We start from the raw sequence: 13346 nt of genomic DNA on the forward strand, positions 1-13346 counted from the left end.
GGGGGGGAGAAAAGAGCGAAAGGGGAGAGGGAGGAGAGGAGGAGGAGGGAAGAAAGGGAAGGGGGTGGGGGAAGAGGGGAGGAAGAGAAGAAGGAGGGAAGAAGGGGAGAGAAAGGAGGAGGAGGGAAGGGAGAGGGGAGGGAAGAAAGGGGAAAAGGGGATAGAGAAAAGAAGAGTAGGAGAGAAAGAGGGAAGAAGGGGGAGAGAGAAAGAAGGAGGGAGGAGGAGAGGGGAGGGAGAAGAAAGGGGAGAGGGGAGAGAGGAGGAAGAGGGGGAAGAGGGAAGAAAGGGGTGAAGGGGTAGAGAAAGGAAGAGGAGGGGGAGAAAAAGGGGAGAAGAGAGAAAGAAGAGAGGGGAGGGAGAAGAAAGGGGAGAGGGGAGGAGGAGAGAAGAAAGGGAAGAATGGGGTAGAGAAAGGAAGAGGAGGAGGAGAGAAGGGGTAGAGATAGAAGGGAGGGGCAGGAAGGAAGAAAGGGGAGAAGAGAGAGAAAGAAGGGAGGAGGAGGGGAGGGAGAAGGAAGGGGAGGAAGAGGAGGAGAGAGAAAGAAAGGGGTGAAGGGGTAGAGAAAGGAAGAGGAGGAGAGAAAAGGGGAGAAGGGATAGAGAAAGAAGGGGGAGGAAGGAAGGGAGAGGGGAGGAAGAAGAAAGGGGAGAGGGGAGGGCGAGGAGGAGAAAGGGAGGAAGGGATAGAGAAAGAAGGGGGGAGGAAAGAAGGGAGAGGGGAGGGAGAAGAAAGGAAGAGGAGGAGGGGAGCGGGGGGAGAGAAAGAAGGGAGGGGGAGGAGGGAAGAAAGGGGAGAAGGGGAGAGAAAGGAAGAGGAGGAGGAGAGGGAAGGGAGAGGGGAGGGGAGAAGGGGGGAGAGAAAGGAGAGGGTGGGGGAGGCGGGAGGAGGGGAAGGGGCGAGGGCAGGGGAGGAGGAGGAGGGGACGGGGAGGAGGTGTCTGGCCGCCGTTGCCTCCTCCTCCTCCTCCTCCTCCTCCTCGTCCTGCTCCTCCTGCTCCTCTCCCTCCTCATCCTCCTCCCTCCTCCCCCGCCGGCTTCGGCTTTGGCGTTGGCGGTGGCGGTGGCGGTTCCGGAGCAGGCCGAGGCCGGACCCGAACCCAGGCCCGGGGGCGGGGGGCGGGGGGCGGCCGAGGGACCGGACCGGGCCCGGGGGGGGCCCTCCATGGGGAAGAAGAAGGAGGAGGAGGAGGAAGAGGGAGGGGAAGAAGAAGAGGAGCAGGAGGAGCAGGAGCAGGGGGGCCCGGCGTTGGTGTGAAGGCCCCGCGGGGGAGAGGCGGGTCCGGTCCCCGGTCAGGCCCCGTCCCCCGGTGTCCTTGGCCCCCGGCTCCCGGCCGGGCCGGTGGCGATGAATTCGGCGGAGCAGACGGTGACGTGGCTGATCGCCCTGGGGGTCCTGGACTCGCCCAAGAAGAGCATCACGGACCCGGAGGGCTTCCTGCAGGCCTCGCTCAGGGACGGAGTGGTCCTCTGCAGGCTCCTCGACCGCCTGCTCCCGGGAACCATCGACAAAGTCAGTGCTACCCCCCATCCCCGGGACCCCCCGGGACCCCCATCCCATCCCACCCCCCCCGGGACCCCCACGGACGCACAATCGCACCCCCACGCGCAGACACCGACGCGCCCAGGTGGACACACGCGGCCGGGCCCGTGGACGTGCACACCACACACACTACACACACAATACACACACACACACGCACGCTCGGTCGCCCGTTCTTCCCTCCTCCTTGCCCGGCCGGGCCCGGTCCTACAGAGCGCTCCCCCGGGGAGCGCGCTCCCCCGCATAACGCTGTCCCCCCCCCCCCCCCGGTTAGCGCTCCTCCCCGGATAACGGTGCCTCTTCGCTCCCTTCCGCGGGAGCGCGCTTCCCCGGATAGCGCGGGGGACTGAGCGTGTGTGTGTGTGTGTGTGTGTGTGTGTGTGTGTGTGTGTGTGTGTGTTGTGTGTGCCGTGTGCATGTACCACGGGCCTGGTTGCGTGTGTCCATCTGGGCTTGTCCGTGTTGTGCCTGTGGGTGCGATTGTGTGTCCGTGGGGGCCCCGGAGGTGGGGGGTGGGGGGATGGCGCTGTCCCCCCCCCTCCCGGTAGCGCTGTTCCCCCCATAGCGCCCCCCCCCACCCCGGGACAGCGCTGTTCCCCGGATAACGCTGTCTCCCCCCCGGATAGCGCGGTTCCCCGGGCAGCTGTGTCGTCGTCCCCGACCCCGGTTAGCGCTGTCCCCCGGATAACGCTGTCTCCCCCCCGGATAGCGCGGTTCCCCGGGTAGCGGTGTCGTCGTCGTCGTCCCCCACCCCGGTTAGCGCTGTTCTTCACATAGCGCTCTCTCCCCGGCATTGCTGTGCCCCGGACAGCGCTGTCCCCCGGATAGCGCCCTCCCAGCAGCGCTGTCCCCCGGTTAGCGCTGTTCTTCACATGTCCCCCGGTTAGCGCTGTTCTTCACATAGCGCTTACTTCCCGGCCTCGCTGTTCCCCGGATAGCGCTGTCCCCCGGTTAGCGCTGTTCTTCGCATAGCGCTTTCTTTCCGGCCTTGCTGTTCCCCGGATAGCGCTGTCCCCCGGATAGCGCTGTCCCCCGGATAGCGCTGTCCCCCGGATAGCGCTCCCCCCCCCCAGCAGCACTGTCCCCCGGTTAGCGCTGTTCTTCGCATAGCGCTTTCTTCCCGGCCTTGCTGTTCCCCGGATAGCGCTGTCCCCCGGTTAGCGCGGTTCTTCGCATAGCGCTTTCTTCCCGGCCTTGCTGTTCCCCGGATAGCGCTGTTCCCCGGATAGCGCCCCTCCCCCCCCAGCAGCGCTGTCCCCCGGTTAGCGCTGTTCTTCACATAGCGCTCTCTCCCCGGCCATGCTGTTCCCCGGATAGCGCTGTCCCCCGGTTAGCGCTGTTCTTCACATAGCGCTCTCTCCCTGGCCTCGCTGTTCCCCGGATAGCGCTGTCCCCCGGTTAGCGCTGTTCTTCACATAGCGCTCTCTCCCTGGCCTCGCTGTTCCCCGGATAGCGCTGTCCCCCGGTTAGCGCTGTTCTTCACATAGCGCTTTCTTCCCGGCCTCGCTGTTCCCCGGTTAGCGCTGTTCTTCACATAGCGCTTTCACCCCGGCCTTGCTGTTCCCCGGATAGCGCCCCCCCCCCCCAGCAGCGCTGCCCCCCGGTTAGCGCTGTTCTTCACATAGCGCTCTCTCCCCGGCCTCGCTGTTCCCCGGATAGCGCTGTCCCCCGGATAGCGCTGTCCCCCGGATAGCGCCCCCTCCCCCCGCAGCGCTGTCCCCCGATTAGCGCTGTTCTTCACATAGCGCTTTCTTCCCGGCCTTGCTGTTCCCCGGATAGCGCTGTCCCCGGATAGCGATGTCCCCCGGTTAGCGCTGTTCTTCACATAGCGCTCTCTCCCCGGCCTTGCTGTTCCCCGGATAGCGCTCCCCCCCCCCCCCCCCCCCCAGCAGCGCTGTCCCCCGGTTAGCGCTGTTCTTCACATATCGCTTACTTCCCGGCCTTGCTGTTCCCCGGATAGCGCTGTCCCCCGGTTAGCGCTGTTCTTCACAGAGCGCTTTCTCCCCGGCCTTGCTGTCCCCCGGTTAGCGCTGTCCCCTGGATAGCGCTGTTCCCCGGATAGCGCCCCCCCAGCAGCGCTGTCCCCCGGTTAGCGCTGTTCTTCGCATAGCGCTTTCTTCCCGGCCTTGCTGTTCCCCGGATAGCGCTGTTCCCCGGATAGCGCCCCTCCCCCCCCCCAGCAGCGCTGTCCCCCGGTTAGCGCTGTTCTTCGCATAGCGCTCTCCCCCCGGCCTTGCTGTTCCCCGGATAGCGCTGTCCCCCGGTTAGCGCTGTTCTTCACATAGCGCTCTCTCCCCGGCCATGCTGTTCCCCGGATAGCGCTGTCCCCCGATTAGCGCTGTTCTTCACATAGCGCTTTCTCCCCGGCCTTGCTGTTCCCCGGATAGCGCTGTCCCCCGGTTAGCGCTGTTCTTCACATAGCGCTTTCTTCCCGGCCTCGCTGTCCCCCGGTTAGCGCTGTTCTTCACATAGCGCTCTTTCCCCGGCCATGCTGTTCCCCGGATAGCGCTGTCCCCCGGATAGCGCTGTTCCCCGGATAGCGCCCCCCCCCCCCCCAGCAGCGCTGTCCCCCGGTTAGCGCTGTTCTTCACATAGCAATTTCTTCCCGGCCTTGCTGTTCCCCGGTCAGCGCTGTCCCCCGGATAGCGCCCCCCAGCAGCGCTGTCCCCCGGTTAACGCTGTTCTTCGCATAGCGCTTTCTTTCCGGCCTTGCTGTTCCCCGGATAGCGCTGTTCCCCGGATAGCGCCCCCCCCCCCCCCCCCCCCAGCAGCGCTGTCCCCCGGTTAGCGCTGTTCTTCGCATAGCGCTTTCTTCCCGGCCTTGCTGTTCCCCGGATAGCGCTGTCCCCCGGTTAGCGCTGTTCTTCACATAGCGCTCTCTCCCCGGCCATGCTGTTCCCCGGATAGCGCCTCCCCCCAGCAGCGCTGTCCCCCGGTTAGCGCTGTTCTTCACATAGCAATTTCTCCCCGGCCTTGCTGTTCCCCGGACAGCGCTGTCCCCTGGATAGCGCCTCCCCCCAGCAGCGCTGTCAATCAATCAATCAATCAATCATATTTATTGAGCGCTTACTATGTGCAGAGCACTGTACTAAGCGCTCGGGAAGTCCAAGTTGGCAACATATAGAGACAGTCCCTACCCAACAGTGGGCTCACAGTCTAAAAGGGGGAGACAGAGAACAAAACCAAACATACTAACAAAATAAAATAAATAGAATAGCTATGTACAAGTAAAATAAACAGAGTAATAAATATGTACAAACATATATACAGGTGCTGTGGGGAAGGGAAGGAGGTAAGATGGGGGGGATGGAGAGGGGGACGAGGGGGAGAGGAAGGAAGGGGCTCAGTCTGGGAAGGCCTCCTGGAGGAGGTGAGCTCTCAGCAGGGCCTTGAAGTCCCCGGTTAGCGCGGTTCTTCAGATAGCGCTTTCTCCCCGGCCTTGCTGTTCCCCGGATAACGCTATCCCCCGTATAGCGCTTTCCCCCGGGCAGCGCGGTTCCCCCAGATAGCAGGGTTCTCCAGATAGCACGGTCCCCCGCTCAGCGCGGTTCCCCAGATAATAATGATGATAATGATGGCATTTGTTAAGCGCTTACTACGTGCAAAGCACTGTTCTAAGCGCTGAGCACTGTTCTGTCTCCCGCTCAGCGCGGTTCCCCAAGTGGCCATCTGCCCATTCCCCCTCCGGGCGGGGCGGGGGGCGCAGTTGGAGATTTGGGGGAGACACCACCCCCCATCCCTGCATGGAGGGGGACATAATAATAATAATGATAATGACATTTATTAAGCGCTTACTATGTTAGTATGTTTGGTTTTGTTGTCTGTCTCCCCGTTTTAGACTGTGAGCCCACTGTTGGGTAGGGACCGTCTCTATATGTTGCCAACTTGGACTTCCCAAACGCTTAGTACAGTGCTCTGCACACAGTAAGCGCTCAATAAATACGATTGATGATGGTGATGATGATGATGACTGTCTCTATATGTTGCCAACTTGTACTTCCCATCATCATCAATCGTACTTATCGAGCGCTTACTATGTGCAGAGCACTGTACTAAGCGCTTGGGAAGTACAAGTTGGCAACATAGAGAGACAGTCCCTACCCAACAGTGGGCTCACAGACGCTTAGTACAGTGCTCTGCACACAGTAAGCGCTCAATAAATACGAGTGATTGATTGATTGATTGCAAAGCACTGTTCTAAGCGCTGGGGAGGTTACAAGGTGATCAGGTTGTCCCACGGGGGGGCTCACAGTCTTCATCCCCATTTTACAGGTGAGGTTACTGAGGCACAGAGCTATTAAGTGACTTGCCCAAAGTCACACAGCTGACGGTTGGTGTCGGCATTTGAACCCATGACCTCTGACTCCAAAGCCCCTGCTCTTTCCACTGAGCCACGCTGCTTCTCTAGCCTCTCCTCCCTTTTCCTTCCATTTCCCCCAGAACGGGAAATGACATTTTTAAAAAAATTTTTAATTTCCCCGTTAAGACCCAGCGAGTTGCGGCTCCGACGCCAGCGGGTCGTGCCCCTTCCAACGCTTCCATGCCCCCTCCTTGCCAGGGCCACAGGCGGGATGCCCGCAGCGGCCCACGTTTTCCAGAAAGGAGCCAAAAAGCCGCATTGGAAATTCTCTTTTTATTTCTCAGCCATTCAGTGAAAGAAAAGGGCCCGATGGGAATCCGTTCCGTACCCTAAATAAGAGAAGGTGCGAAAGAAATGAATAATCGTGGTACTCCATAGGCGCCCACTTTGTGCGGGGCAAAAAGCGAATTGATGGGGTGATGGAAACGGTTGGTGGACTGCGTTTGGACCTCAGACTGCTTTTGCAAATTTTCAAGCCCCAATCTGGGCGGAATTGACTGTTTCCCATTAAAGTGCACGTGTGAACTCTGACCTGCTTATTTCTGAGACTGCCAAGGGTCTGTTATCATAGCGGACAGAAAGATGAGAGGAAGAGTGAGGGAGTTTAAAAGAGTCTGAAGAGCGTAGGGCCGTATTGTAAATCGTATTAGGTGAAATACTGGCTTCGGACCCGTCCCTGAGTTGGTATGACCTCGACGATGTTGGGAAAATGTTTTGTCTCCAAGTCGGAGAGCACCTGAATGAAAAAAATGACAACCAAAAGACACAATTTTTAAAAAATTCCTTTGTCCGCAAGGACCTTCGTAGAAAGCTGCAAAGAAATCATTTAGTACTTAAAATGTTGTGCAGAATCTGCAGATAGAGTTTATATAAATGCTGAAAAGCAATAACCCCATTATCAACGTTAACCACATGTTCGGATGAATATTTATTACTCTATTTTACTTGTACATATCTATTCTATTTATTTTATTTTGTTAGTATGTTTGGTTTTGTTCTCTGTCTCCCCCTTTTAGACTGTGAACCCACTGTTGGATAGGGACCGTCTCTATATGCTGCCAACTTGGACTTCCCAAGCGCTTAGTACAGTGCTCTGCACACATGAAAGCGTTTGGTTTATAGCCAGTTATAAAAAAAAGCCATTTAAAATTATTTTTCTTATAAACAACTTCATAAAAAGAGATACTGCCTTCTAAGTTTTTCCCTGGCCCGTTTGTGATATTACGTTTTACATTTACATGAGCATGATGTCACAGTCGAATTGCGATTTTAAAGTGGGCTGGCTAACATTTAAGAACCACACAGAAAGTCTTTGTTGTTATCTTGCTATCTCTAATAATACAAATAGCTGGCAGTCCTGACAGTGCTTGAGAAATGAAAGGAATTGTGCTTAAAGAAAATTTTGTCTAGTTTCTAAGAGCAAAGCTGTTTAACTAGGAAATACTTGGTTATGATTGAAAACGTTTGCTGGAAACAGCGTTAATGGGCCGAAGTGGAGTGTGATTTTAATGAATGATTCTCCACAACGAATGCGCTCATCCCAGTACTTCTTCCTGAATCCTGGAAAGGCGTTTTCTTTAGAAATTTTCAAAGTCCTTTCCTCTTAATAGAAAAAAAGACAGAAATTTTAAAAATTCCCGATTTCAAAACTCTGGATAAGTTGTTGGACTAGAGAAGCCCGTGCTTTGTTTTAAACTTTTAGGCTGTGAGCCCACTGTTGGGTAGGGACTGTCTCTATATGTTGCCAACTTGTACTTCCCAAGCACTTAGTACAGTGCTCTGCACACAGTAAGCGCTCAATAAATACGATTGATTGATTGATTGATTGATTAAACAGGAAAGGATTCCAAATCTAAAGCCCTAGCAGGGTTAATTTGAAGTTCAGTCCATTTCAGGGAGTCTCAAAGACTAGGGATCACTCCGGAGACCCTACAGGAAAATAAAACTTGACCAGGGAGAATAATATTTTAGAAGTTGTTCTTTCTGGGAATTTTATCAGCCCCTGTTAATTGGAGTGGATTGGCTTTGCGAATCATTCCATTTTTGACTTTCAGATGTTGGTGGGGATGCAAACCAAGGTGTGGCAGGGAACGCCCAAGTCCTTTTGAGCAACTCTGACTTGAAAGTGGAGTAGCAGCGGGAGAAAGTTTTCCCTTTAGAAAAATACATTGCATTTCTCTCCCTTCCTTGGGGATCAGGGTGGTGTTGGTGGAATGCGTGTTGTGAGAGACCCAATTTTACTCAGGATAATCATCGCGGTTTAACTTTGGTCACAAAATGACACTTGGAAATGAACTCACACCCTGGATGGTATGGGGGCAGTCTTCGGAAAAGTCAGTAGGTGAGATGTTAGATTTTAGACTGTGAGCCCACTGTTGGGTAGGGACCGTCTCTATAGGTTGCCAACTTGTACTTCCCAAGCGCTTAGTACAGTGCTCTGCACACAGTAAGCGCTCAATAAATGCGATTGATTGATTGATTGATTGATTTTCAAGTGTCTTTTGTGGGGTGGGGGGAATTTTTCTTCAAATCACCCCCATCTGTCTTATTTTACCCCCATCTTACCTCCTTCCCTTCCCCACAGCACCTGTATACATGTATATATGTTTGCACATATTTATTACTCTATTTATTTTACTTGTACATATCTATTCTATTTATTTTATTTTGTTAGTATGTTTGGTTTTGTTCTCTGTCTCCCCCTTTTAGACCGTGAACCCACTGTTGGGTAGGGACTGGCTCTATATGTTGCCAACTTGTACTTCCCAAGCTCTTAGTACAGTGCTCTGCACGCAGTAAGCGCTCAATGAATACGATTGATTGATTGATTGATTGATTGATTTTCAAGTGTCTTTCGTGGGGTGGGGGGAATTTTTCTTCAAATCCCACCCATCTGTCTTATTTTACCCCCATCTTACCTCCTTCCCTTCCCCACAGCACCTGTATATATGTATATATGTTTGCACATATTTATTACTCTATTTTACTTGTACATATCTATTCTATTTATTTTATTTTGTTAGTATGTTTGGTTTTGTTCTCTGTCTCACCCTTTTAGACCGTGAACCCACTGTTGGGTAGGGACTGGCTCTATATGTTGCCAACTTGGACTTCCCAAGCGCTTAGTACAGTGCTCTGCACACAGTAAGCGCTCAATAAATGCGATTGATTGATTGATTGATTGATTTTCAAGTGTCTTTCGTGGGGTGGGGGGCATTTTTCTTCAAATCACACCCATCTGTCTTATTTTACCCCCATCTTACCTCCTTCCCTTCCCCACAGCACCTGTATATATGTATATATGTTTGCACATATTTATTACTCTATTTATTTATTTTACTTGTACATATCTATTCTATTTATTTTATTTTGTTAGTATGTTTGGTTTTGTTCTCTGTCTCCCCCTTTTAGACTGTGAACCCACTGTTGGGTAGGGACTGTCTCTATATGTTGCCAACTTGGACTTCCCAAGCGCTTAGTACAGTGCTCTGCACACAGTAAGCGCTCAATAAATACCATTGAATGAATGAATGAAAGGTGGTGGAGCCGGGATTTGAACCCATGACCTCTGACTCCAAAACCCGCAGTTGCACTTCCATTGTCTTAGGCTAATGATTACTCTGGACGCATTCCTACATCAAATCAATCTGTTGCAATGGCAGGCTCAATTTCCTATATTTAATGACTTTACCATGACTTTACTTAAGTTAAACCTAATGCTCTATTCACTCCCAGGTGCAGAGGCCCTTAATATTTACATATCAGGCTTTTGGCAGTCATTCAATTGTTCATTCAATCGTATTGAGCACTTACTGTGTGCAGAGCACTGTACTAAGCGCTTGGGAAGTACAAGTTGGCAACATATAGTGACAGTCCCTACCCAACAGTAGGCTCACAGTCTAGAAAGGGGAGACAGACAACAAAACAAAACATATTAACAAAATAAAATAAATAGAATGAATATGTACAAATAAAATAGAGTAATAAATACGTACAAACATATATACATATATACAGGTGACGACGCAGGGCGATGCAGAAGAGAGTGGGAGATGAGGAAACTGGACCACCTTGTAACCTCCTTGTAACCACCTTGTAACCCCCCCAGCGCTTAGAACAGTGCTTTGCACACAGTAAGCGCTTAATAAGTGCCATTATTATTATTATTATTATTAAAGGGGGGGGGCTTAGTCAGTCTTTCATTCATTCATTCAATTGTATTTATTGCACAAACCGCAATTCGGGAGTCCAACGAAACCACTAAAGAAGGAATGGTTCATTCGGCTGCTCAGATTTTTGTGGGTCGAGCAGATATAGTTTTCATTTTTGTTAACGATCACTTTGACTTCTAGTTACCGTTTGTCTAGACTGAAAGCTCGTCGTGGGCAGGGACTGTGTCTGTCATTTCATTATATCGCGCTCACCCAAGCACTTAGTACAGTGCTCTGCACACAGTAAGCACTCAATAACTCCAATAACCCCCTCTCCATCCCCCCGTCTTACCTCCTTCCCTTCCCCACAGCACCTGTATATATGTATATATGTTTGTACATATTTATTACTCTATTTATATTTATTTTACTTGTACATATCTATTCTATTTATTTTCTTTTGTTAATATGTTTGGTTTTGTTCTCTGTCTCCCCCTTCTAGACTGTGAGCCCACTGTTGGGTAGGGACTGCCTCTATATGTTGCCAACTTGCACTTCCCAAGGGCTTAGTACAGTGCTCTGCACACAGTAAGCGCTCAATAAATACAATTGATTGATTGATTGACTGATTGAATAACTGACTGACTGTCACTTTCTTTGTCTGACGAATTAAGATCAGGCAATGCATTTCCCGTTTGGGTTTCCTGCCATGTGTCCATTTCTAACTCGAGTTTGAGTGGTAAAGTTGGCTCCGAAAAAGGGATTTATTTGAACCAAATACCCTGAGTAAGATCCTTTGGTGGAGGGGTGGGTTGCTAGTTGATTTGGCTTCACGCATCCTGAAAGACTGTACCTTGTCCCATAGTTCAGTGCTTTGCACACAATAAGTGCTCCATATTGATCGGTAAAGAAATATCTTATGGAGGGGTCAGTTTATTAAAGATTCTCAAAGGCTGCCCCTAAACTTTGATTTTAGTTATCAGAAGAACTTCAGTTATCAAGGCCCTGCTGAGAGCTCACCTCCTCCAGGAGGCCTTCCCAGACTGAGCCCCTTCCTTCCTCTCCCCCTCGTCCCCCTCTCCATCCCCCCATCTTACCTCCTTCCCTTCCCCACAGCACCTGTATATATGGATATATGTTTGTACATATTTATTACTCTATTTATTTATTTATTTTACTTGTACATATCTATTCTATTTATTTTATTTTGTTAGTATGCTTGGTTTTGTTCTCTGTCTCCCCCCTTTTAGACTGTGAGCCCACTGTTGGGTAGGGACTGTCTCTATATGTTCCCAATTTGTACTTCCCAAGCGCTTAGTACAGTGCTCTGCACATAGTAAGCGCTCAATAAATACGATTGATGATGATGATGATGATGATGAAGAACAGTCAGTCAAAGGGATTTATTTAATCAATATCAGTCAATCGTATATATTGAGGATTTATTTAATCAATCAATCAATCAATCAATAGTATTTGTTGAGCGCTCACTGTGTGCAGAGCACTGTACTAAGCGCTTGGGAAGAAGCAATGTGGCCTAGATGATAGAATGTAGGCCTGGGAATCAGAAGGACCCGGGTTCTCATCCCACCTCCGCCACTTGTCTGCCGTGTGAACTTGGGCGAGTCACTTCACTTCTCCATGCCTCAGTTTCCTCATCTGTAAAACGGGGGTCAAGACCGGGAGCCCCATGTGGGACAAGGGCTGCGGCCAACCTGATTAGTTTGTATCTACCCCAGCGCTTAGTACAGTGCCTGGCACACAGTAAGCACTGAACAAATACCATTAAAAAAATTCACTATGTGCGGAGCACTGTACGGGACACTTGGGAGAATTGGTAGGCGTGGTGCCTGCCCACCAGGAGCGTTCAGTCCAGAGGGAGTTTACAGTTTAGAGAAAGTGGAAATTTTATGTTGGGATTAGTCGACGGGGTGCTTGGTTTGGCTGTCTCTGAGGAGGAGCTTTCTATGACGGTTGCTCTTGTCAGTCATTCATTCAGTCGTATTTATTGAGCGCTTACTGTGTGCAGAGCACTGGACGAAAGCGCTTGGGAAGTACAATTTGGCAACAGATAGAGGCGATCCCTACCCAACAGTGGGCTGGTGCCAATACCATAGACCGTAGTGAAAAATCCTTGAACAGAGCTACTGATTAGTTTCCCAGACTGAGCCCCTTCCTTCCTCTCCCCCTCGTCCCCCTCTCCATCCCCCCATCTTACCTCCTTCCCTTCCCCACAGCACCTGTATATATGTATATATGGTTGTACATATTTATTACTCTATTTATTTATTTATTTATTTATTTTACTTGTACATTTCTATCCTATTTATTTTATTTTGTTGGTATGTTTGGTTCTGTTCTCTGTCTCCCCCTTTTTGACTGTGAGCCCACTGTTGGGTAGGGACTGCCTCTATGTGTTGCCAATTTGTACTTCCCAAGCGCTTAGTACAGTGCTCTGCACATAGTAAGCGCTCAATAAATACGATTGATTGATTGATTGATTGATTGATTGATTTCCAACCAGCCCCCCCCGAGCCCGAGAGCCCCCGGAGTTTCTGGGTTATTCGGAATGGGCAGTTCTCACTCTGAATTTTTCCACATCATTGTCTTAGCCACACAGGGAGTTTCACTGGAAAATATCTCTTACTTATCATTTTACAATATTTTCTTTTGGCTTTAATTCCCTTCTGGTAGGGTATGGGTCTGGAGAGGTAGGAGGTTCCGCTCGAAGCGGTTCCGCATTATCATGTTATCTGGATAATTCGGGCTAAAGATAGCTTTTGATTTCAGTGGTCTGTTCATTCAGGCGTGGATTTTGGCGTGAATTATTTGGTAATTTGCTAGTGTAGGCTCGGCACTAGTCTCCCTTGCACCATTTTCAGAATGTTTACCCACAGGCACAAACACCCGTGAAAAGATTTTCTGTCCCCTATAATTCTCTTCCTCTCAATCAATCAATCAATCAATCAATCGTATTTATTGAGCGCTTACTGTGTGCAGAGCACTGTGCTAAGCTCTTGGGAAGTACAAATTGGCAACAAATAGAGACAGTCCCTACCCAACAGTGGGCTCACAGTCTAAAAGACTCTCATCTTCAGTGAAAGTACTTGCGTCCCCACCCCCTCAAATAGTTTTAAGCTTATTTTATTTCCTTAATATGTTTGGTTTTGTTCTCCGTCTCCCCCTTTTAGACTGTGAGCCCGCTGTTGGGTAGGGACTGTCTCTAGATGTTGCCAATTTGTACTTCCCAAGCGCTTAGTACAGTGCTCTGCACATAGTAAGCGCTCAATAA

General features: G+C 50.9%; 1 protein-coding gene across 3 annotated transcripts in view; it reads left to right on the plus strand.

Moving 5' to 3' along the window:
* The first annotated feature begins 1310 nt into the window (after positions 1-1310).
* Positions 1311-13346, plus strand: part of ARHGEF7 (Rho guanine nucleotide exchange factor 7) — a 139805-nt gene continuing 127769 nt past the window's right edge. For all 3 annotated transcript variants that reach the window (XM_038761852.1, XM_038761853.1, XM_038761854.1), the window contains exon 1: positions 1311-1513. In XM_038761852.1, the coding sequence (XP_038617780.1) occupies positions 1349-1513 (165 nt within the window). In that variant the 5' untranslated portion in view covers positions 1311-1348. The remainder of the gene's footprint in view (positions 1514-13346) is intronic.

This window comes from Tachyglossus aculeatus, chromosome 20 (assembly GCF_015852505.1).
Source record: "Tachyglossus aculeatus isolate mTacAcu1 chromosome 20, mTacAcu1.pri, whole genome shotgun sequence".
Taxonomy (NCBI): Eukaryota; Metazoa; Chordata; class Mammalia; order Monotremata; family Tachyglossidae; genus Tachyglossus; species Tachyglossus aculeatus.